Source organism: Halyomorpha halys, unplaced genomic scaffold (genome assembly GCF_000696795.3).
Source record: "Halyomorpha halys isolate HHAL.00 unplaced genomic scaffold, Hhal_1.1 Scaffold203.1, whole genome shotgun sequence".
NCBI lineage: Eukaryota > Metazoa > Arthropoda > Insecta > Hemiptera > Pentatomidae > Halyomorpha > Halyomorpha halys.
The window spans coordinates 174,842-202,398 of record NW_027108332.1 but is presented as its reverse complement, the minus strand read 5'-3'; the positions used below and the strand labels follow the sequence as shown (position 1 = coordinate 202,398).

General features: G+C 31.1%; 1 protein-coding gene across 4 annotated transcripts; it reads right to left on the bottom strand.

The window, feature by feature from the left end:
* Positions 1 to 25,614, bottom strand: LOC106679444 (5'-AMP-activated protein kinase catalytic subunit alpha-2). 4 transcript variants are annotated; one of them, XR_010843210.1, is made up of 13 exons: positions 25,364 to 25,614; positions 21,558 to 21,699; positions 21,300 to 21,393; positions 21,087 to 21,231; positions 20,226 to 20,432; positions 16,024 to 16,129; positions 14,913 to 15,018; positions 12,112 to 12,340; positions 10,642 to 10,740; positions 7,261 to 7,331; positions 6,981 to 7,143; positions 6,390 to 6,557; positions 1 to 5,675 (listed from the first exon to the last, which is right to left on the bottom strand). XR_010843210.1 is itself a non-coding variant. In XM_014418620.2 (12 exons), the coding sequence occupies exons 1-12, from the start codon at positions 25,461 to 25,463 to the stop codon at positions 5,581 to 5,583; spliced, it is 1,557 nt and encodes a 518-aa protein (XP_014274106.1). In that variant the 5' UTR covers positions 25,464 to 25,614; the 3' UTR covers positions 1 to 5,580. The 4 variants fall into 4 exon arrangements, 2 of the variants coding, with proteins under 2 accessions (XP_014274106.1, XP_014274107.1); XM_014418620.2 differs by lacking the exon at positions 6,390 to 6,557; XM_014418621.3 differs by lacking the exons at positions 6,390 to 6,557; positions 25,364 to 25,614 and adding an exon at positions 24,234 to 25,238.
* Positions 25,615 to 27,557: the final 1,943 nt, after the last annotated feature.

Below are 27,557 nucleotides of genomic sequence, written 5' to 3'. Positions count from 1 at the left end.
TTAACTAAAATAATATGTTTTATTTTTTTTTAAATATTGTCACTATACAATATGCTGAATCATTATCTTAAAGTAACATATTACTTTGGCAACAAAGAAATCTGTTTTCACAAATCAATAATGAGAAAATATGCTAACTAATCCCACCAAATACATCATCACATAAAGCCCACTATCACTATACATATAGGGCATATACAATAATATTTACTTTTTTACATTTAAGGAAATTATTTTTCACACAAACTTCTAAAGAATTAAATAATTAGTATTAAACTTTCTAAGGAATTAAGTATAATTTTAATTAAACTTATACACATAAAAATGAAAGTAAAACATTAGCTAATGTGGTTAGAAAATAACAATTATCCTTTTGTTAATTGGAATGTTGTTTTTGTTTGTAGATCTTGATACGACAACACACAAAAAATACAAAAAGTGAAGTACATAGGTAGTACAAAAAACTTCTTATCACTTAAATTGTAAATTTCAGAAGAAAATACAAGTTTAACATGTTTAATTCTTTTAGAAATTTAGTTGGAAGTTTAAAATTTAATGAAACATTTATAAAAGAATTTAAATATACTCTTTGTAAAAGAATAAATAAAAATATGATACATATTCTGAAACAATCATTTCAAATAATACATGGCCCTAGGTAATAAAAACTTTTAACACTTTGGCCTGTGTTTTACAGCACATTAACATCAAGCCGTGGTGAATTGGGAGCATGTATGACAATAAACTATCTTATAGAACTAGAACTAGAAGAACTATAGCACCTCTCTTTCACCTTTGATTGTTTCAAACCGTGTTTAGTACTGTCCAAGCTTCCACCAGCTAAGATCATTCTGGGTTCTGCAGCCTTTAAGGATATTTACACTCCTTCAAATTTTTTTATTATCAAATTTCTTTTTTTAAGTCCATAAATTTATTTACTAATGTGATCTTTTATTTTACACACTTCCAATAATATTTTTTACATATTCAAAAAATAATTAGCATAAATAGATTCAGTGGCATAAACGGGTGATAACAATAGTCATGGTTAAAAAATAGGTATTTATAATTTATTTGGCTAAATATTTCATTTTATACACTATATAATGCTCATTTAAATTAAAAGGAATGAAAATAGCAAACAAAAAAGTGGTTTTTCAGGGAAGCCCCCATGGCCAAAGTGTTAAAGAAATTTAGACATTGTACTAATTTATCATTATATGTTTCTTAATACTAAATAGCATAACTGTTGTGATGAATTATGTGATAACCATTTTCTGGCTTAAAAGCTAATATTAAAAAAAAAAATGTTTTAAAAACTAAAATACAAATAGATTTGAATAAACTTTTAATAAATAAAAATAAAAGGTATTACATCACAGAAAGTAAAAGTATATCATCAAATTTTTGGATTAGTGGTAAAAGTGATCAAGTGCTATTTTTTTTCAATATCAATTGATCCCTTTTATCTCAAACCCAATGAAATATTATTTTAAAACACAAAAGATTTACACATTAAAACTATCTGTTTTTTATAAAAAAAATTGGAAATAGGAATGTACAAGAAATGGAAAATAAAGAAATATAACAAAAAATTAAGTTTAAAATCACTTTAAATATTACCAATTTCCAATTATTAATAATTAATGTTTTAATATTATAACCAAGGCTATAGATTATGGTGAAATGGAATTAATAGTTATTTTTTAGAATATAATTTAATAAATATTACATATATTGCACTATTGATTTTTTTTAAATAAAAAAAATTGTCATTAAAAAATTGGAAGTAATTTTCAATAAAAAAGAAATATTTTGAAATTTTTTGTTATGAGAAATACATTCCTCCTTCTATAATCTTTAATATTTTTGTAGTCTTCGTATAATAAGAATGTAATTATTCTAACAATCTTTTTGACAAAACAAACGCATAGTTTTTATTTTAATACTAAAATTGATTAAAATTTAATATTAATAATCAATTAATCTGACGAATGATTTCATACTTTTAAAAGAAATTAACAAAATATTGATTCCATCAGCATCATAAAATTAATCTTTAGTATCATAAAAATTAATACCCTTTCCTCATTATTCTAATACATCATTCAGTAATGACTACAACAGAAAGAAAGATGAATTCAGGTTATATGCAAGGTACAAAATTATTTCCCCCAACAATAAATGTACATAAAACAAAAATGAATTAGATGAATCATCATTAAACCATGATAAACAAATGTAGGTAATAATAACAATTGGTTAAAGAAAAAGTGATAGTATTGATTTATGTTTAGTTTTTTGTTTGTATATATAATCATTTATTCATCTTGTGTTAGTTACCGAAATGTTTTTTAGGTACAATGCTCTCTTACTGATTAGTCTTGTTTAAAAAAAAAAAGAAAGAAGAAATTATGAGGTTTAAGATGCATGAATATGGGACAGTGGTCCCGAAACGTTGTACCATGTGGTGATAATTTTAATAAAAATTTCATTAAACTGGAAGTCTTTAACCTCAAAAGAAAATTTTTTTATAAAAATAAAAACTGTATAATATGAAATTCAGGTTATTTAAAGAAATGAATTTAAGTAGGGATGTATTTTTCCATTGTAAGTAGCCTGTGAACTTTGTGGGTCAAAGGGGAAAAATTCCTTAGTGAAAATACCATCATTGGTTTAAACAATCTATAAATATAGAGACCAACTTGAGCTTAAAGTCAGTTTTGGGACAGCACTCCTTCAGTAATAGATAAGAATATTTTGACACACTAAGTAGGATACTGATCCTATTAGTGTGTCGAAATATTCTGAATGTCAAATATGGAACTCAGCACTGGCTGGGATCATACCTATCAACCATAAGCCGTTATCTTCACATTGGAAAAGAAAAAAAGAGGATTGAGACTGGTTCCTCATGAGCTGTAACCTACAAAAACCTAGGAGATAACAAACTTCCAAAATAAAAAAAAAAGTAAGATATTATCAACAAATATAAATCCAAAGGAATTCATGGATGATATTTCAATATAAGCAGTAATTCTAGAAGGAAATTTAATAAATTGGATAGTATTTGAATAAGGAACATACTAGAAAAGTGTTGTGAAAAAGCTAAGGAATTAGGAATGTTACTTTGAACCTTTTTCATATCTTCACAGATTAAAAAAAAGCCTGAGAAAATAAAGACCGGATTAAATTGTATAAAAGGTCAAGAATGCTAGAAAAAGAAAAGAGACAAGCAGATCTACTCTCCCTTATACCATTCAATCTTGCCTAACAGTTAGGATAAGGATAGGAACTGATTCTGGTGAAAGCACTACTAGCAATAAATTCTTTTCTTGGAACATTTATGGAAAGTTATCAGTAATAAAAAAGGTTGAGCTTTAAAGAAATAAAGGAAAAACCAAGCATAAAATTACTTCTAAAGAAAAAGAAAGTAATCAAAATAAAAAAGCACTGGATAGCAGAAGTTGAAGAGGAATGGCTGAGGTTTATTTCCAACGGAAAGTGATTATTGAGGATGATAGTGTCTAGAGTGGAACATAGCACTAATGTAAGAAGAATAATGCGTAATATGAATAATTAAATACAGATATAAAATTATACATAAATTATTAATGACAATTAAAAAATAAATAGAATACAAAAAAGATATGAAAATAAGTGTTAAAATATTATAGAAAGATTCCGAAACAAAACCTAAAATCTCTCATATAACAGTAAATAATTATCCAGATAAATATTTTGCCTATTCAGGTATCATCAGGACTGAAAATACAAATACCTTATATAGCACATCTCACAACACCAGCCTAAAATAGACTGACCAAATAGAGATAGTATATTACTCCAATACTGGTCAATATATAATACAGAGAACCTTCCAATAGTTTTATATACACAGAGATTAACAAACCTGGTATTTTTTATTTAAAGTATTATAACAAAACAGATGTACATAACAGAAAATTAAGTTAATACTGACATTAAACATTTCATTTTATATCCATTTGTATATAAGTTAACTACAAAAGAAGAAAAAATGAAACAAGGATAAAATGTAATTTCAATAGATCTATTTCTAGATGAGAAAGGATGATTAAAAACAATAAAAATCAAAGATAAATTTTGGCGCTAATGTAGTTAGTAATCCTAGATACTTATAGAGGATTAGTCAAAAGTCTTTGGTATGAAATGGTAATGAAACCGAATTCAAGTGGAATGTATGTTTGCATGTGAATGAAAGAAATAAGAATGACTAAAATATATCATACAGTAAATTATTTTCTTTTAATAATAAAATTTATGTGTTGAATGATCACCATACATTTATTTTTTTTTAATATCTTAGGGCTACCACCAAAATTTAACAGGGAAATGTTAAAAATATTGTTAAAAGTTGAGATTTAACAATATGAGACAGGATCTAAAACCTGGTAAAAGTAAAGGAGAGTTCAAACTGTTCTATAATAATTTTAAAACCAATTTTGTCACTTTAAGAAATACTATCATAAAAAATGAAAAATAGAGACCAATTTAAACATGACTACTCATTTTTTGAACTCTGTATTTTTATATTATATGTATTTATAAAGTTGATATTGTTTATAACGACATCAGACACAACATATCAGTTTAGTAAAAAATTATTTTTGGACCCGTGATTCTTAAATCGTTTGCAATGTATTTTTAATCAGATACAGCAACCACATTTATAACAACTTATCAGTAATAATGACTCATTTTGATAACACATTGAACAATATAGGACCGGTTTTAGCAACAACTTCAAGGAACTCATAAGAAGGTTTCGCAAACTAAAACCCTAATTTTGCTGAGAATGTTTCTTTTACTTTGACCCATGTCCTAAAGAGAGACAGGATTCATTTCCATAAAGTGAAGGGGTTATTGATTAGTTTTATTATTCCTTCAAAAGAGGTGGATCATATCTATAAGACATACTCTAATAGATATAACTTTCATTTTGGAAGAGAAATTGCATTTTTGTTCCCATCTTGATAATGACAAGACGTACATCAGCATAGATAGAGAATTGAAGATAATTCACTCTGACATATCATCAATTTAGAAAAATAGGGCGTTGGTTTAAGATTTCACAAATAAGGGATTTACTTAAAATTAATAAATGCCATCATTCTATCCACAAATAAATTGATTGTAAGTTATAGCATTAGTTTTAAAAAACTTAATGATTAACAAGCAAGGAGCCCCTTCAGCAACATCTGAAAACTGCTTTGGAATACGATTCCAGAAGGGTACAGTGAGAATCATGTTATTAACACTAATGAGACAGGTTTACAGGTTAATTCTATAAACTAAATTAAATAAAGCAATTTATTAGTGTGTATTAGCAATAATTGATTTTACAAAATTTCTATTTCACGCTTACATTATGATTGATTACATTACGCGCGCGCGAGTGTGTGGATTTATAGGTAGTATTTTTAAAATATACTATATTTATATATTTAGACCTCACAAATTATGATATTAGAGTCAAAATCATAGAGAATTATTATCATTAATCACTTAATTATGAGTTGGTTTACATAGGTTAGAAAACTATCGAGCTAGTTGGGTAATGAGAGAAGCACACATTTCGAAAAATTCCATTGTTTGATGACCTGTTGACTGCTGATATGTCATGATATCTCCATCTAGAATAAAAAAAAAGAAATTCAATTATATAAATTTTTACTTAATTTATATAACATCAAGGAAACATAAATTTTGAGTAAAATTTGTTTAGCTAAAATTGATACATGATACTTCTAATTTAAAGATTAATATAGGATGTTCTATCTAGATTTCTAAGAATCCATCCTTTCAAATCATTGGTTAGAGGTCATATAGAGTATTGCTCTTTTTCATGGTTTTCTCATTCGCTTATGTTAATAAAAATAAAAAAGATCATATATAAGCAAAAAAATGCTTAATGTATTTAGTTTTTTTTCAAAAATATAGTTACTCCCCTATTGGGGGATATGAGGAAATGTTGAATGAATTTGGGGTTAATTTGAAAGAATTCAAACACTTACTAACAAGTGCAATATGTATATGTATAAGTTGGTTCAGGATACTATACATGAAATTTCAAGACTTGGGAGAATAAATTTCAGATGGAGGAGATTAAATAGTGTGTAAAATGAGAAGTTAAAAATGGGTAATTATATAGAGGTCTAAAAGAATTTTTTTTGGAAGAGAAGTTTAACCATGAATGTAGCAGTTATGGAACAGCTCGAGTGCTTTAGAAATCCTGTCAGAAAATTAGGTAATACAATTTAAAGTTGGAGTTGAATTGAGAATAAAACACATAACACAATTAGTTTCAATTCACTTTTTTCACAAAACATTTTTATTTTGTTTCTCACCAGTCCTCAATGAAATACATCCCTTAGCAAAGCCGCATTGACCAAAAGTATCTTAATCCAGAATAAAAATGGGTTCAAACTTGTGGCTTGACCAGCATCAAATAGGCCATGATCATATGTTATTGGTGCCTTGTAAATTTTTGAAAATAGATTGAGCAGGTTTTGAAACTGATACAACAGATAAAAAAAATTATACTAAAAATAAATATTTAAAAGCTGTAGTAATACATATAACCTATGTTGACTATATGCATTAAAATTAAACTAACTTCCAATAAAAGATATTACAATAGATTTAAGGAAAAGAAAATAGTATACAGAATTACATGAAACCAACTATTGCGAAAAACTCTATAAAATGGTTCCATCCAATTGTTAAAGAAGACAAAAAAGATACAAGATACCATAATTTTTATTTCTTTTTTTCTGGTGTCCCTTTATCATATCATTTAAAGAGGAAATAAGAGATAAATAGAAATGATGTAATATCAAGCGAAAACTTTTATTTATTAATATAATTTTCCATCTGATGGATGATATTAATAAAATGCAATCATTTTGTATATTCATTAGACAATTTTTAATGATTACCAATAGGCTGAGGGTCTTCTTCACTACTTAGACTTTTGAAATCCAATAAATAACTTTTATAATCAACTTGATATAGTTGAAGTGACATCTTAGTATATTCAGTATCACTATTAACCTTCTTTAGTCTAACTCGAACATGGTATGGGTTTATCACTTTCCATTCCTAAAGCATATCAAAAAGGAATTCAGTAAGACATTAAATGAAATATGAATAAAAATGAAATATAATAGGTACTTAATTTTGGGGAATAAGTTAAAAAATAATTATTTATATACATACAAAATCTAGAGCTTTCATAGCACGATAAACTTCATTCATAATATCAGTTGGTTTGCTCTGAGACCTTATACCTGAAATAATTAAATATCTAATATGATTGTGAAAAAAACGTTTTCCTTTAACAAAATCCAAGCTCCTTAAATATATATTTTAATGGTTTCCTTTTAACAAATAACCCTATAAAACAGAATTTTTTTTTTATTTAAACCCTCTTCCTGGTTATTTCTGACAAAGAGGGGGGGGGGGAGGTATCATCTACAGGGTACAACCTTATTCTAACCATGGTGGGAGTCAAGTTTTATATTTTCGTGGGACCACTACAAAATAAAAGTTGACCCTCCAGAAGAGTTTACTAAGACCTACGCCTCAACCCACTCAGCTGCAAACAGCCCAACCCTATAAACAGACCATATATTTTAATAATGTTAGTACTGTGAAACCAATTAAGGTTTTTTTTTTTTATTACTCGGGGAGGGGCGAGGGTTATCTAGAGGTAACCAAACTATTCTAACCTTGGTGGGAGATCAAGTTTTTATTTTGTGGAATCGCTACAAAAATAAAATTTGACAACCAGATTCAAACTGGCACCACTGCAGTCATGAGGCAGTTAAAGTTAAAGCAAACTTCCTCCCCTACCAACGGTCCACTTATTAAGGTTCTGACCAGCACAGTACAATTTTAATGTAATTGAACCCCTCCAATACTGATGCGGACACCAATTTTAGTCCCCATCAACCCTTTTCAGTTCTCTAAAATGGACAAAAGTAATAAAATATGTATGTACAAATTCATGGTTCTAACCTAAGTTTGTGGGTAATTTGTTTTAGGAAAAGATAAAAATCTAATGCTGTTTTTAGCCGAATATGTTACTTTTATTTATTTCCTTTATAGAAGGCTGTACGAGATCTTCAGGGAGGCCGAGTTGGGACAAGTTGGGATGACCAGATTCCTAAGAAGCTACTGGAAGGAAAGCTCTCCAGTAGGAGAGGTAGACCAAAACTCAGGTGAGAAGACACATTTGCTTAGGAAGCTCTAACTTTGCTAAATATTCAAGATTGGAAAACAGCTGTACAAGATTAAGCCATCTGAAGAAGGCTCATTGAGGAAGCTTAAGACCACACTGGTCAGTAGTGCCACAGAAAACAAAAGAAAAAAGAACCTTAACTACAGCACTAAAAGAAACATAATTATGGTCTAACAAGAATTCAGTGTATATAAAAAATTTGAAGTTTAATACTTCAAAATTTAATAAATCCTAGGGTAGATTATAAAAATTCCATGTGCATCATAATTTATTTAATTGTTTTATTCTGTATTATCCCTTTATTTTCTCATAAACTATTTCCATTTCACATGGGCACCAGCCATATCATCAGAATAATGACCAGGCAACTAGAGGGGAAACTGGACTACTCCAGAAGAAGAGACAGACAAAAACTCAGGTGGGAAGAAGTGGTTACTGCTAAAGATGCATACTCTGACCTAGCTCAATAATCGAAATTGGAAAGCAACTACATAAGTAAACCACCTGGTGAAGCTTCACTGAGGAAGCAAAGTTGGTCTGTAGAACGATAGAGGGGGAAAACAATTAAAAGGCACTGAGATATTTAATCACTGTGTAGTCAGCATACCAGAGTATAAAAAAAGAATTGACACTTCTCCCTCTCAAAATTTGAGGTTTTATGCATCAAGAATAAAACAAAATCCATTAGCAACATAATCACAATTACAAAATCTTTTCATTATTGGACTACATGTGTATTTTGTTCATTGGGAAAAAATTATACAACAATATATTATTATTATGGTATTGACACAATGATCCCAGGAGTGTCAAGTCCATTATTCCCGGTAAACACCTTCATAGTGATGTTGTACGCTCCAAGGAGTTACAGAGGTTTAGGTTTAATCTGCTACCAATGAGAGGCTCTTCAGCAAAACTGGCCCATTGCCTATCAACTGTCCAATGTGGCAGTTACCCTGTTTCAGTTTACTTTCAATTATTCAGGATATCAGCATGTGAGAGCACTATGGCACACACTATGAGAAAATTCATTTGAGGAATGAGCCTATTGCAGGTGGCACGCTATTGCTGCATAATAGTTAAGCTCCTTAAGACCTCTACATCCAACCTTCCTCTGATCTCAGAATTAATCCAGCAATCAGAGACCAGATGAGGAGAAGATATGTTACCAGAAGACATTTTAGATGCATTAAAACTTCTGGTGAATACTCCTCTTTGAAGTCCGTATGAAACTTTATCCGATCTTCCTTATGCTGTGCCAAGGCACATTTTTTTCATAATTCCTTACCACAGATCCTAAACACACATGAAAAATCCTCAAAAAAATTGTCTTTTGCTAACTCCAAAGCCTATACTTATTATTGCTTCTGGTAAACTAAATTCCTATTTTGCCAATCCACTTCCATTATTGTGGTATTCTCACAGAATTCCATTAACTTCTTTTAACTCGAAAATTTTTATTGTCTAAATTTTTCCTCTGAAGATTTTTTTCAAGTCAGGACTAACCCCAATAAAATTCATGAGAATATGATTACATATTGCCTTCCTATAACATTTCCTGTTCTTTTACATATTTATAACTTTTCCTTTTAAATTTACATTTTCCTCACAGCTAGGAAAAATTCGGTGGAATAAAGTCCCTGTCCCCACCATAGTTTCCAACTTCGAAACAATTTCTGTTTTCATCAATCTATCAAAACCACTTGAAATACCAATTTCTTACAATCCCAATATTCTACAATATCTGTTTTGTTGAAAATCAGCCCTACTACTATAACTGTACAAAACAAAAACTGTAAAACATAAACCAAAAAAATTTTCTGATATTTTCTTTACTTTTGACCTGTCATTAAATGAAATTTGATTTTTTAAATTGTCTAAGCCAAAGCCAAGCACTACTATGGCCAATATTCATTGTTACGACAGTAATGTTTTTATGATTTCGTTTTTATAGAGAAATATGGGTTGTCATCATTCCAACTTATGTCTCTGTAAGAAATTATAACTTTATTCATAACTGCACAAATGTCTGACTAATTAAATAGGAAAAATTTCAATATTAAATTGGAGGAATCTAGGACTCAATAAAATGATGTTGTGACATAATAACCAGGGGCTAATCATCTAGCGGTAATAAATATACAGAAACAAGAAACAGTACTCCCTCATCAAGTACTGAGCTCAAGATCCTCCATAGATATGTAGGAATACAGGTTTTTGTTTTTTTAACTCTTTAGAATCAAACTGTCAATGTAGCATTCATGAATATTCATATAATTAACAAAAATACAATAACCAATATTGTGCTTGCAAAAATTAATAATTATATTATAGCCTATATATGAATTAAAGATTACCTAAATGCCATTTAGCCCGTTTAACAGGTGTATTAGGTCCTGCATCAGATGTGTCTTTACCTCCTCCCTCTTTTGTTAAAGTCCTTTCCCTAATGGCACCTAAAAAAAATATATTAACATCAACAATTCTTAAATTTGATAAAAACAAATTAATTAAAATAAATATTGGTATATAAAAAGAAAACAAAAAAGAAACACAATTCTTATAAAATTAAGAATGAGGACAATTAGCTGAAAAAAGATTATTGAACAATTTTGAGTAAAGATGTTCCAACTTACACAATTTACTTGTACAAGAATATCATATAACATAACAAATATTAACTTAATTAATAAGTGACACAAAAACACAGATAATAAAGAAAGCATAACTGAGCCCAGAAGCTTAAAACAACATAAATAACATGATGGCAGGGGTATAACAGAGCTCAAGTCTGGATAGAGGTCCATTTAGTCTCATAAGTAGTTACTAGAATAAAGAAGTGATTGCCTGGTCTCTAAAATTAAAATTAAGGTATTGAGAAAGTATGCATATTTGAAGACCATATATTATATACACTACTTGCAAAAATATCTTATTTAACAGGATTTTGTAAAAGAATATGTTCCCAATTCATTCTGGGAAACATGAAATAATCCAGCTATGATTAGTATGGCAACGTGAACTAAAGTAATAGTATAGGTTGAGTAATTCAAATAGAAATTTTGTATTTAACTTTTTAGAATGTTTACATTAATTGACTAAAAATTTGTTTTCTCAAATTTTTTTTTTTTTCATTTGTTCAGTATATTTCTTTCTCATTATAAAAAGTTAATATCAATTTTTAAAAAAATAAACCACAATAAGAAAAAAGTAAAATGTAAAATATTAAGACAAGATTTCCGAATAAAATAGAATACCTTTTTTACTAAAACAAATCATGTTGACCAATATATTAACTATATATTGTTAGCAGATATTATTGAAAATATATATTAATGTATATATATATATATACATATACAAATATATGTATGTATGTATACAAGGAGAAGATGGTTGGGGGTGCGGTCAAAATAAAACACAAATAAGTTGATGTAACTTATTTAATTGTGCCAACGTTTCGGCTAGAATTTCTAACCTTCATCAGGGCTAAGAACAGAACAAGGTAACAACCAATGAATATAGAAAATAAAAAATAAAATATAAGTAGAATGACATAAACTAAATAATTTTACAGAAAGGAATTAATAAAATAAAGTGATAAAAGAAGTGGAAAAATTATACCTATGTATACATTTTATTTTCCACTTCTCTGTGGAAAATAAATATACATACATACATGTATAATGTATGTATGTATATTTAGAATTAAGACATGACAAATCTATAGTTTCTATAAATTCTGAGTTAATTAAAGCTAGAGACAAAGATAAAACTAAATAAAGATTAATGATCTTTGATAAAAATGATTTAATAAAATTTCTTACTTGCTAGTCTTTCCGGATGTGGTCTAACAGGACTTGGAGCTGATTCACTTGGGTTAAACATAACAGGAGGAGGGCTACTTGCTACATAGAAATCTTTTAATTCAGCTTTTGCAGCTTCATCAGCAATTCTTTTATTATCAATTATAAGGTGATATGCAATCCCTAATTGGTCATGAGGATCACCAGATAAAAGGGCATTATGGACCTCATACTCCTTAACTCCAAATTTCTAAAACAAATATTTTCTGAATCATTTTAGTCCAATATACCTCTGGTTAAGAAACCAAATTACCCTGGATTTTAAAATGACATACATCAGAATCTTGAAAAACTGGAGAAACTGAATTGGTTACAAGATGTCATATAGATGATTGAATCATCCATATAATGGCATCTTAGTAATTTACAAATTTTTAAATGCATAAATAGTCATATTTAAAACTTTTATTTTTAACCCTCTGACACTGATGATGACAAAAACAAATTTTTTTTTCTGGTTGCCTGAACCAGCCTCCTCAATGTCTGCCTGCCTTAGACTACTGCTTTCCATGTTTGCTTCATGTAGCTCTTTTGCATTTTTGTTGATTCTGTCTACCCACGTGGTTGTTAGCCTCCCACATGGTCTCTAACCAACTATAATGACATTCATTGTTGTGTAGAGGCATCCTGATTGATTGCTGCAAGGTACATGTCCCATCCATTTCAATCTTCTAGCCTTCATATCATGAGATATTGACTAACAAGCAATTCACTGTTAGTTCTTCTCCTCCACATGTTAAAGCTCTGATCCCAGATTGCTCCTGTAATTGTATGAAGGATTTTCCTTTCAAATCTCTCGATTCTGCATTCTAAGGTCTTGTTAGAGCCCAGGTCACACAGCTGTATAGCAGAGCTGGCTTTATCATAAAATTGTACACCCTTAGCTTCACATTTTTAGATATTTTTCAGGATTCAGTATTCTTGACAGAGAGAAGACAATTTGAGCTTGTTATACGTTGGTCCATCCTAGTCAGTTGATCATTTATTGAGGTATATTGTCAAGCTGAGGTGTTTGAAACTGTCTACTTTCAGAAACAATTTTCCATCCATGCAGACCACGTCATTAAGGTGGAATTTTCAGTTTACAATCATACTTTGTTTTATCTTCATTTAATTGCTAGCGGATTTCCTCTGCTTTTCTTATTAAAGTTTTTATGAGTCTTTCCATGTCATCTTGGTTACTTCCTAGGACCACAATTATATCCATGTATGCTAAGATTTTATGTTTCATCCTAAGGTGCACCCTACCATTTTCACGTGATATTCTTCTAATCACTTTTTCAAGGGCTTAATTTATCAGTCACTTCTCCTTGCATCACGATTATGTATTTCGAATCATTTGTACACACTTTTTGCAGCCTTACTAACTTCCTAGGGATCTCCACCTCAGTCATAATCTTCCTAAGATAGTTTGGTAAAGAGTAATTTTATGACATATTTAATGATAAAGTTTGAACTCTCTATCTTTAAAATTCAATTATTAATTATTAATAGTCTTCTAAAGCCAAACTTTTAAAATTTTACTCTCCACCTGCCACCTTATTTAGTATTTTGATAAATTTTCATAAAAAATACTGGAGGTCCATAGTAATAACTTGAACTTTGTGATTTTGATTTTTCCAATAGGCAAAAGGCAACAATACACCTCCATTATTTTCTAAGGAAATATAAGGAACCTCCACTGACTCACTACCAGTGATGCGGCGAGAGGGATGCGCTGGGATCTTTTAAGCTCTGCTCTACCCCTCATACATGGGGGATAGAGTGAGCTCAGGGATCCTCAGGTCGATTGTGTAAATATTGTATATTAGAGTGTAAATGTGACTAGAGACTATATTATTTTATTTATTTATTCTTCATACAGATTGATTATGTTCATTTTATTTATTCTTTTGTTTGTATATATTTTAAGAGTTTTTTTTTTAGTTTTTTAGTTTTTTTTATTCATTTATTTATTTTATTTTATTCTAGTATGTATGAGATCATTCATCACTATTACCTATTGCCCACAACTGTGTGGCAGATTGTAATATCTATCAATAAATAAAAAGTATATAAGGAAAGTTTTAGGAATTAAAAGTAATGTGCATCTCATCCTGTTAATATTTTTTAATAATAATAAATAGGTGATAATTTGCATTATCATTTTATAAAATAAATCTGGAATAGACTTTTTTAATATAATAATAAGGAGGAGAAAAATAGTGGAAACAAATTGAACAAGTTTTAAAAAAAAAAAATCGTTATGTAGCAACATAAGTGAAAAGTGATTTTTGCACTTTTAAGACATGAAAAAAATAAATAAATAATCGGTATCAGTGCTGAAAGTGAAATAAATTAGTATTTGACATTTCAAATTGGTTAACTACTTTTATTATTATAATAAAATAGATCTATGTTAGAAATTAATGGAGAGAGACTGAGAAGGATTTTTTGAAGTGATTCTGGTAATTGAAACATTGTTGATAGGCCATTTGATGAGGTGACAAGGAAAAGTGTAGAGTTCCAGAGGTTTGATTATGTAAACATTAATTTATTTTAATAATCATCTACCTAGATTGATCCCTAAACCAATTTATTAATGTTCTGGAGTTTCCTATCATAGTGATCAATCATCAAACAGTTATAATGATTTCAACAGAGTTTGATACTCAACTTTGTGTAGAGTATATGTACATAAAAACCTAGAATTGTTAAGGTTTGATATCAAAACTCCTAATAGGAATTTATATAATTATATTATAGGATCTTATTATTATTACCTCACAGACTTCTTGAACTGCATCAGTATCTATCACAGAGGAATCCTGTTCTACAGGTGAAGGAAACAAATATGCTGGCAAATCTCTTTGGAACCAGTCATGCTTCCTAAAAAAATTTTTTTGAATAACCATTGTAATAACAGACCTACAAGTTAAGTTTGCTCTAAAGTATAAATCAAGGGCTTAGATCTAACTAATTAAACCTGAATAATAAAAAAAAATCTTACAGATAAAGAAATGTTTAGATACAAAAATAAATAGAATTAAAATTACTGTAAGCATGTAAAATTGAGAAAGGGTAATAGTAATAAATAAGACAGGGGGAGGGGCAATTAAAAATAAAAATTAAATAATATTAAATTAATGATCTTCTACTGGAAGAGTTTCTTAAATTAAATTGAATTTGGTGAATGACACAAATCTTCCATGTTTAATAGTAATAATTTATTTCATATAATCAACAACGTTTCTGGAATATCCCCCATCTTCAGGTCCTACACCACCAATTACACCTTCCTTGGAAGAACCTCTGGAACGGTTAAAGTTACACCACCACAACCTCATAGAAATCCAGAACAAGACGTAAGGTGAAGACGGCAGCACATTCTTTGACCAGACCATTCTCTCTCCTTTATATGCTCCTTCAGGGCCTAAATTTTGTACTGATGTAAATTACATATATGATAAGATGGTTCCAAAAAATATCTCACAATTGGTTTTCTAGAACTATAAACATGCAATAAAGGGTTCCTGGTTGTAAGAAACGTTTCAGGCCCCTCAGATTGCAAACAATACAAAAAAAAATAATAATAATGTATAGGGTTCAATGCCTTCACTTGAATGCCAGACACTAAATCCTTTTTGAAAATGTCACTGGTATATTATTGGTGGACTGTACAGAAAATTATATAATGAAAAGATTCATACAAAATGGCAAAGAAAAAGTATTTTCTATGATTTTGTTTTCTCAGCTTCCAGGGTCCATTGTATAACTGGTTTTATGTCAATTTTTTAAAAAAATGTATGTAGGATCAGATTGGTGAGGATAAACCTTACACTCTTCTAATAAGTAATAAATTAATTAATTAATCATAACAAAAACTTTGCTTACTTAATGTCTTCTATAGTAGCTCTCTTCATAGGATCTATCTGAAGCATGTGACACAGAAGCGTTACTACACTTTTATTTAAATAATCAGGGATAGGAAAAATTCCAGCTGAAAAAAAAAATATTCATAAACATATATATATTATATATGTAATAAAAACGTGGATTAGTTTAACAAAGATATCTGCCCAGACAGGCAGTACTGGATTCTCATCTATTGGCATTAACAAGAAGATAAGGACAGGAAAATCTGTGGAATTACAACAATATTTTTAATTAATACCAATTCCTATCCTTTCCAGAAGCTGTAAATGATTACAACTAATAATACATTTTTGTTTCTGAAATAAACAATTTGATAATAGAAAAACTTAAGCTTCCTTTATCTAGTTTTATGTATCATAGATCTATTCAGTAGTAAAATGAGTAGCAGACCCTAAGTAGGGAATAAATTAGGTTGCTGGGCCATAATAATGACCACACCATCTTTTACTAATATCTTATGGGGTAAATCAAATACCTCTGCCAGTACCGCCTCCTATGACGTGCTGAGCTATTATGAGACTGATTTATTAGAGAAAATGAAGGTCTAATTAAACTAATTTATTTTATTGATAATTTTTTATAATTTCTCATTTTCATTTTCCTTCTAGTTTCCCATATAGCATCTTCTTGGGTATCCTTTGATCAGACATCCTCTCTATGTGTACTATTCATTTTATTCGAGTTTTTTTCACTAATGCCACAATGCTGGGTTCCCTAAACAGCTCCATTAGTTCCTCATTCCTTCCTTCTTCTTAATACGTTTCTCATCTAGAAGTTGAGCATCCATTCCACTTTTCTTGTAAAAGGCCTTGTTTCATACCCATTCATAACCACTGGCTTTACAATGGTTTTATAGGTGACCACAATTTCACTTCTGGTTCTCCAGGCTAGGAGGATTATGGCTCAGGGAAAGGTCTGAGTAGGATTGGTGGTTAGCCATATACGTGAAAGACTCAGAGTTCCAAAGTTTTTCCGTTGCTGGGAATATGGACACATAGCTCGGAATTGTGTTGGAAAGGATAGAACCTCCTTATGTCGAAACTGTGGTAAAGCAGGTCACAAAGCTAGTGATTGTGACCAGAAACCTCAATGTGCATTATGTGCGGGAAATGGAGATGCTGATCATCCCAGTAGAAGTAGTAAGTGTCCAGCTTTCCGTTCAGCATTGAAAACCATGACGCACCCAACAACATCGTAGATGAGGATACTCCAGTTGAATTTGAACCATTGCGAAGCTGCTCAGAATCTCCTTTACCAAACGATACGGGAACAGCACATTGACGTCGCTATTCTCTACGAACAATATAAAAATCTGGATGGTAACTCGTGGGTACCTGATGTCAGCGATAAAGCTGCTATTTGGGCCTGTAATTCCCAAGCTATCCAGGAAGTGAATACTACATCACACTTGTATGGGCGAAGATCAACGACGTATATATCTTTAGCTGTTATGCCTATCCCAGTATCACAATCGAAGACTTTGCGAATATCTTGGATAACATTGTCTTAGAGGCTAGTTGCCATAATCCAGCTATCATAGCTGGTGATTTCAACGCATGGGCAATGGAATGGGGAAGTAGAAAAACAAATCGGCAGAGTAAAGTTCTCCTGGAAGCTTTCACACAACTAAATGTAAATGTGTTCACTAGAGCAGGAAAATCATCTATCATCAATTTGACATTTGCAAGTGGTCGCCTGCAACGGATCGCAACTTGGAAGGTTTGTGGATTTTATACAAACAGTGGTTACCAGGCTATATTGATTACACTGGATACGCCTACAAGAAAGAAAAGTTGTTGATGGAGAACCAATGACTGGAACATGAAGACTTTGATGACACTTCATTTACTTTAATGCTAGAGGATGAATGTGAATTGAAAGGGCCAGCCGAGGAAAAGGCGCGTATGCTGACCTCTTTTATATCTGGGGTTTGTGTTGCAGCAATGACCCATTCAAAGCCTTGCAAACATCATTCCTCAGTGTACTGGTGGACAGATACTATTGACGATCTTTGCCAGTGTTGCAACCAAGCAAGAAGACGTTACCAGCAAGCGAGACATCTGCCTGAGTTTTCTGTGCTCCAAGAAGAGTTCAAGAGAGCTAGAAGGAACCTCCGACAAGCCATAAAAGAAAGCAAATGATGGTGCTAGAGAGAACTCTGTGATGAGGTAGATGCAGACCCATAGGGTAGACCTTACAAAATAGCACTTAAGAAACTATGTAAAGGTATGATGCAGATTCCCACGAGATCAAATGTAGACAGTATTGTCAGAGGACTATTCCCTAAACAGGCGAATACTATTGAATGTATAGACAATACATATACAATGGATTTCCCACAAATCACGCAGGAAGAGATAGAGGACATCGCCTTGGACCTACAACATGGCAGGGCACCAGGATTGGATGGAATTCCTAATATGGCTCTGAAGGTGGCTCTCAGGAAAAGGCCAGATCTTTTCATTGATCTCTTCAGTTCTTGTATTCGGGAAGGCTCAATTCCGAAACCTTGGAAGAGACAGTGTCACGTACTTATTCCAAAGAGTAAGGGAAGACTGGAAGACCCATCAACCTATCGTCCAATTTGTTTATTGGATATTATGGGTAAGGCATTCGAGAAAATCCTTTCCCTCAGGCTACAAGAGTTCACAGAGGGAGTTAATGGCCTCTCGTGGGCTCAATACGGATTTCGTAAAGAGCGATCCATGAAGGCTCCTTGCTACTGTTGTTCCCTCCATTATGTTATGTGCCCCAATTTGGAAAGAAGCGATGGTTACCAAATCATACAGGAGAAAATTGGTTTCAGTTTATCGCAGGGTTTCTTTAAGGACAGTTAGTGCTTTTTGAACTGTTTCCTACGAAGCGGTGTGCGTTATAGCCTGAATGCAGCCTGTGGAACTCCTTGTTCATGAAAGAAGCAGGCACTATGGATGACGCTTACACGTTTCCAGAGAGGAAGAGCGAAAAATAACTATCGACCAGTAGCAGCAACGTTGGGAGGCAGCAGATTCCGGAGGTGGACTCGCAGGTCAATACCCGATGAGGGCATGTGGTATGGCCGCCAGCATGGTGAGGTGGATTTTTATGTAACCCAATTGTTGACCAGACATGGATGCTTTAGAGCCTACCAGTACCGCTTCAAACTGGACAACACTGCAGAATGCCCTAGATGTCAGACTGTTGAGGAAACTGCGGAGCACATGTTTTTCACTTGCATTCGCTTTGCAGCGGAAAGAAGAGAGAGTTTGTGGAGGACGCATCATAACAGAAAACGTGGTGAGCTATATGCTACTCTCAGACCAGTACTGGAACGCAGTGAAGAGATTCACTACAGTCGTCCTCAAGAGGTTGAGAGAGGAAGAGAGGGCTAGAAGATGTGACTAGCATGGAAACGTGAAAACTGTAGGAAGAAAGTGAGGCGGCACTCAGCCATTTCCCTTCATGAAGTAATGCCTAGCGGCGGTCCCATGGAGAGGAATGAACAGGTGTAGGGCAGTAGTTTTAGTGGGTAAAAATCCCACACATGGATAGGTATGGGCTTATCCAAGTCTTTTGAAAATTTCCACTGACCAACGTAAAAAAAAAAACATATTTTTTTTAAGAAAGTGCATATATTTAATTGTAGCGACTTAAAATGTATTTCGATTAAATGATGTGTTTGTTTTTGTATCCTTTTTACAAGGCTTTAATTTGTGAACTTTCTAAATGCAGAGGATTTAAATCCAACTTCTAGCAGAGACCAGGTATACTGGGAAGAGTGGGATCAGAACTGAAGATGAATACATGACTTCTATCACATTCTTGCCACTCAGCTGATAAATAATTAACTGAATCTAATCATTAGAAACACTAGATTTAAAGATAAGAAAAAGAAATGCTAAAAGGAGGAGGAGTTAACTATAAGCTATTGATAAAGAAACAGTTGAGAAACAATGATTATTAATGATCAATTAACATAAATGAGGATCATTTATAAAAAAAATTCAGCTTACTCAAATAATTCTGAATTTGTTTTTTAATTTTACAGGGTATTAAAACACCATATTATAAAGTACACATTAATTATTTAGCTATTCTGAAAGTGGAATAGAATAACTAGATATAAGTTCACAATATCATAAGGACATAAAACAAAAATATAAAATATGAAAAAAACTCACATTTAATTTTTCTGAACAGAGTTGGCACATGTTCATCATCAAATGGCAATGTTCCACATAGAAGTGCATATAAAATTACACCACAAGACCAAATATCAACTTCGGGGCCTGCATATAATTTGCCAGAAATAACTTCTGGTGCAGCATAATTAGGAGAGCCACAGCTGGTCCGTAAGAATTCTCCATCCATCATCATATTGGACAGCCCTAAAACAGTAAAATAATTTTTAGAATAAAACAAAACTATAAAAAATACCTACACATTTTCAGTAGGATAAATTAATAGGTCTATATGATGCTAAAAGAGGAATATCTAAGCTAATCTCATGATAATAACAGTCTAGTTCGAAATTACTTTAAATATATTAATAGAGGTACTAAAATAAAATTAAATATTTATTAAATCACTAATGAGCAACAGAATGAGTTTTAGCACAAAAATGATTTTATAATCTATATAATCAAAAAAAGGAGATAATAAAATGAAAAGTGGGCACCTCACATATTCATGGAAAGGAATAATTGGAGAAGTAATTTATTACAAAGAAGGCATTAATGTTTTAGGATATTTGGAGGAGACAATGTTGATATGAATTGGAAATCACTAATATTAAAAAACATTGGATTAGTTGAAAGTTAAAAAAAAAATTTTTAGAGCAGTCCAAGGAGTATTAACCATCACCTCATTTTAAGGGTACCTCAGCACCCAAAAGAAGATGAAAAGGATGAATAGATTGATTAAGCCAATAACCCTATCTTCTAAAAAAATTTCTAATCAATATTTAAATAAACTGATTTGTTTTATAAATATTTACATATATATACATATATATATATGTCAACTACAATAACAATACTAACCAAAATCAGCTATTTTAACATGAAGGTTGTGATCTAATAGAAGGTTTTCAGGTTTTAAATCTCTGTGGACTATCATATGACGGTGACAATAATCCACACCAGATATGATTTGTTGAAAAAATCGTCTAGCCTCATACTCCTTTAGCTGAAAATTCATTTTATAAGAATAAACTCACATTATTTACAGCTATAAAGAACCAATTTAACACTTACTTTACCATGTTTAACTATGTAATCAAAAAGTTCTCCACCAGAGACATATTCCATTATCATAAAAATGTCTGACGGAGTACTAATAACCTGATACCTGGAAATTTAATAAATAATATTCATCATGTTAGAATATCTATTTCATCACTTAAAATTAATCCTGTGAAACAAACAACTTAATGTTCAATTTTTACAGAGATAAAGATTTTTTTAATTAATATTTTTTGAATTTTTTAATGAGATAAAGAATTTTATACTTACAATTTAATAATATGTGGGTGTCTAAAAAGCTTAAGATTTTGAATCTCACGACGAATTTTACCAACAACATCTAAACTTTTTATTTTTTGTCTGTTTAAAATTTTAACTGCTACCTTATGTTTCGTAAGCTGGTGCTCACCAACTGAAAACAAAAATATTTTTATTTTTATTACTTACTAAAAATAAATAAGAACAAAAATCTTGGTATAATTAATATTAAAAAGCTAGTGAAGTAACATCATTACCAGAGAAAATTCATTAAAAAATATAGGATATCAAGAAGGATTAAAAAATATCCCTTTTCTTGACCTACTTATTATCAGAAATTCCGATGGCTCCCTACCCACTAATTGGTATACCATTATTCTGGTAGACTCCTCAACTATTTTTCTCAACACCCTTATCACCAAATTATTAATGTTGCTAAGAACCTTATCCACCGATCCTTTTCTCTTTCTGACCCTCAATACCACCAGACCAACATACAACGTATTAAACAGATCCTATTTAACAACAATTTCCCTCCGAAAATTACTAACAAATTACTTGATTCTTACATTAACCGTGTTACTCCAATCCCTCCTGTCCTCAACCCTTCTCAACTGCTGTGTACTGTATTAATTACTTTATTATTAATTTTCTATTATATTTTACACTTTTCTGTATCCCCGCTCATTTGGTATATTTTGTTTCTTAATTATTTACACACATTGTATCCCATTATTTTAAACTTTACTTTTCCTTTGTTTTTCTATCTGTTTTTTTTTTAAATATTTCTTCTCCCCCTATTATGTATATTACCATTTATAGTTCACCTAATTTAAATACTTTTTTACTATGTTTACTTTACAAATTATTTGTTATTGTGGCATAACTGCCGTCCACACTCCTCCCAATACCAACCATCACTTTGTTTTTGACTGCCATCAAAACAGGTATGGATTCTGTCTCATCATTTGATTTGTATTTTTTTTTTTTTTCTCTCTTTATTTGTACTTTCTTTAATATTTCTTCTCTTATCTATCTGTTACTATTACCCTTTTCATTTATTATTTACAACCTTTAATTTTTCTTATTATATCTTACTTTTTTACATTTTATACCCCTGTTATTTTACACTTATATTTTTTCTTTTTTTCCTTTTTGTAACTATAATGTTTGTATCTTTTTTAGCCCTGACGAAGCCCTGCAACATGGGGCGAAACGTTGGCTCAATAAAATAGTATAATTATCTACTATTTGAGTTTTTTTTTACCGCACCTGGACCATATTCCATTCACTTAAAAAATATAGTTTTAACACAGATGCTTCTTATAATGAAACACAAGATCTAAGGCAGTATAGGACTCCAATGGGAGTCTTGGCCGGAAAAAAAAAAAAAAAATCTAAGTTTAAATTCACTAATTAATAGAAATGTTGTTTTTTATTTTATAAAAAATCACTATTTTATCATCACTCAATACATTTTTCCAAAACCAGCAATGTAAGATTTCATGGAATAACATTGATAAACTTAAAAATAGAAAAAGGGATATATACTATGCTCTTAGTGTTATTAAATAACTTATAAGTTAGAATATCTGTGTAATTCCAGATCTGTTGGAAAACTATTCTTCAATTTCAAGGGACCAGTTAAATCTTTGATTTATTTTTTCTCTGTATGAGATCCATTCTAGTACATTTTTCATTAATCTGCCATTTTCTGCAATGTATATATCACGGAAGCTTTTGGTTGAATATTTTGGACATACATTTTAGGGTTAATATCTTTAACCAGATCCAGCCTGTTAAGTTTAAGATTTCTCCTTGCTAATATTCTGTCCAGTTTCTAATGTTATGATTAGTTAACAATTATTCCAGTTAAACTATTTCAATGAGAATATAACCTAGCTAATATTAGAAATTACTTGATTGTACATTGATATACATAGTTTAATGAAAATTGTTAGAGCCATTTTTGAAAAAAAATGTGTAAAGGGGCACTTCAGGCCAACCAATTTCATCAAAAAAAGATTATGTAACATTCCAGACATATAAATCCCATAAATATGTGATTTCAGTTTCATACAACTTTTCATTTTTGAGCTAGGGGGCCTCAAAACTATGCCACTGTTTTTTTGGATCAATGGCAGCTGCTCACGCCTTGAACAAAGAAGGGATTGAGGAGGCTCGAGAGAAAGTAGAAAACAATCAAGAAAAATGCAATGTAGCATTATAAGAATTGGAAAAATTCCAGGTCATGGAAAAGGTCCAGCGATAAAATGGGGGTACAGAGGGTGAGCCAAGCTTTCCCTCAAAAATGATAAGATGGATACTAAAGGTGGAAAGAGACCAGTACTACTGCTGCCAGAAACATTGAAAGTAAACTATAAGCATGGGACTTGCATAAAACCAATTACAAGCAACAGCACCTCTGCCTCTCAAAGGAAGAGGAATTAAACTGGCAAGGGAAAGAAATCTTTGCTTCAAGTTAGAAGATGAAAAATAATCCATTTTTGTTGCCATTAGATGCTTCAGAAGCAGAAATAAACGTAGGATTATTTTATCGAATGAAATGAAATATTTTTCATGGTGCCTAATACTTATGGCCTAGGCTAAAATGCTAAGATCTAGGAACTCATATTCTTAGAGATCATTAAATTATTGAGATTATAATTTATAACGTAAGCCACTCACTCCTCAAAGATTATTGGCACAACCAATAATGGGTATCCCAAGTACTTAATAGGTTGTCCATCTAAACAGATTGGATAAATTTTCATCTCCATTGAAAGCAAGGTTGATTGAGTCTCCTTTAATCATCACAACACAATTTTTTTCAAGAGGTTTTAAACAGAATTATTTCTTTAAATTTTATTTTTATGTTACTAATTATACTTCCTGTTGGTCCAAGATGTAGTAAGAGACTCTGGTCATATCTAAAAATTCTGAGAATACTTTTCAGTTTAGTTATTGTATATTTCACATCTTTTCAAAAAATCCTGATTGCACAGGTTAAAGATAATTTATGGCAAGATGGAAATGAGTATAACAAGGGACTGCTTTGGGAAATAGCATATAAATCTAGCTAGGGAAGTAGCTCTAATATCTTAATGTTGTTGGTATCTAGGCAAGCCATTTCAACATCAATGTCTCCAGCTTCCAAAAAGTATACAACATAATTATGGCCAATAAATATAGTCGAGAGCACCATCATTAAGAAACACTACTAAACATGAAATTTCCAACATTTATACGCAAATAACAATTTTCATTTATTTCATTTAATCAATACAAAATGCGAAATTCAATTTCAGTAAATCTAATATTAAAGAAACCCCTTAATCATCTAAAAAATGTAAATGCAAGTAGCTCAAGATGGGTGGAGCACCTTGCTTGAAACTATCTAAACGGGCATCTCCACACAATCAAGAATACTATAAAAGTAAAAAAAGACAATATGACATACCAAAATATGTTAAGAAAAAAAAATAAAGGAACTGCTAACAGTAAATGAGAAAGACAAAAGACCAACCATATTATGAGGTGGATCAGGCTGGTAAAAGGCTAATGATGTAAATACAACAAAATTATTTCTCAAGTATTTTAATTAGATAAATGTCCAAAAAAAAGGGGGGATTAATAGGTATAAATAGATCTTCAGTAATGTGATTTTGATACTGGTCCTAAAAAAGAACAATTAATAATTTAAATATTAAATTTATTATTATAATGCAACAGCTCTGAAATGCATTAGTGTGTAATAAGATCATCATTTATATATTTTTTACCCAAAGCGAATAAACAAAAAGAATTTTTAATCTTACTTTTGACTTTTCCAAAAGTTCCAACACCTAAAGTTTGCCCTAGAATATAGTGGCCAATTTTAACAATTGGTTGAGGTGATGCTTGATTTTTATCAGACATATTTTATCAATATAAGATCGACAAAATTGTTTAATATTTAAACCAGACTAGAAAAATAATTTTAAATTTTTCTGAATTATAATATGACGATTACAATAAATCATCAATTTCTTACTAAATAAACATGGTTGGCTATATTGAAGAAATGTTACTAAATAAAAGCAAAGAGCAACAAGTACTCGTCAAAATGAATGTAATGAAAACATTACATTAGAACAACCAAATCTCATTTAAACAATTTTCAATGCTTTGGTGACAAGTGGATAAGTGTACACGCATAAATTCAGTCTTTCATTGTTGTGGAATATAGCTAGGGATGGATCCAGAAACTGTCTTTAGGAGGTACCAAAATACTAAAGAAAGAAAAATGAAATAAACTCTTCATAAGTTTCCATATTTAATTTAACATCCTAATCAGAAACCAAGGTGGCTAAGAGTGTTAAGATATCTCCTTAGTGACATAGACATCATCTTAGTGGCACTCTGGGGGAAAATTTCCAATTTCAGGAGTCAAAATTATATTATGGCCGTTTTAAATGTTTTAGTGTTGCTGAGGTCGATAGAAACAGTTTATAGGATAATACGTAAAAATTTAACATTTTACTACAGAAATCATGACAAAAATAACATAGTAAACGAGGTATAAAATTGTATAAGATATATGGAATTATTATATAAAAGAAATCATCATCACACGAAACACGTGAAAAGTTAAATTAAAAATTAATCTGTACAATTAAATTTACTATGATTGGTTTTCTTCTTCACCATATTACTAATGTCAATTTGGAAATCAACACTGATGAATCAGACTGATTGAAACATTTGCAGTACTTCTGGATGGGATCCAATAGATTTCTTTTTTAAAGGCAGCTTGAACTAGCAATTGCTGGACCTGATGATATCAGGATTCTATGAAACCGTAGTGTAACAAAGTATGGGACTGTTGTGTATGGTACAATTTGAAATTTCATAATTGTTCGTTACTGGCCTCTTCAGCAACTTCCATTAGGATCCTGGTAGGCACCAAGTGATATTTCACAACCTCTTGGCCATTAGATAGTTACTTATGAACAGTTATTGTTATTTGGTACTATATAGATATAAAAACAAAGTTCAAACAACATTCTCGTTCCAGTATATTTTAGTGAATTAGTATTTTAGTCTAAATACAAGAACCAGCGAAACAAATATCTGAAGAAAGCTTCAATCTAAATGAACAAAATATGGCAATTATTAGATCTTGGGTAAGGCGCAGGATGGTGCACATAAATTGGAAGCTTCTTAGGAAGAAATTATCTACATAATTAAATAGATCTTGACGAGATGATTCCAGAGGTGATGAAATATGGTGACAGTGATTTGTGAGAAGAAATATATGATTTAATATGGGAGATATGGACGGAAGAAAGAAGGTCCGAAAAAACTGACCAGGCTTGTTGTTGTTGGTTGGGGCTTTTGAGCGGTAAAACCCTGAGGTCATAAACGCTCACGTTTCTCACTTTATAATTCTATTTCAAGATTTGAAATTCTTTAATTGCTAAATAAGTTCGAATAATTACTTATTTTAGAATTTTTTTAATACATATGACAAACTTTTGGGTTTAAATCTTATTCAAAAGATTATTCCTTTTTAAGAAAATTAAAACCATTTCTATGTTTTTTTGGTCATCATTCAGGGCATTCGAAACACTCGGTCCCACTCCCGATCTACGTAAGTTCATGTAATAGAAATGACATTCTTCAAATATGTGACTGACTATAAGGACACTGTTGCAGTATTGACATTTTGGCGGTGGTTGCTTATTGATCAGGTATGCATGAGTTAAATTCGTATGACCTATTCTCAGTCTGGCTATAGCTACCTCCTCCCTGCAATTGGAACGGTTTGATGTGGTCATGGTCTAATCGTTTTTAATTTGCTTGGCGGGCTTTCATTCCACATGGCTTGCCAGCTAGCTAATATTTCATTTTTCATCGGGAGACTTATTTCTTGGGGTGTCAGAATGCCCGCGCCCCGACCCGGAAGGGCAAGTGCTTGTTTGGCTGCAACGTCCGCCAGTTCATTTCCAGCGATCCCCACGTGACCCGGCA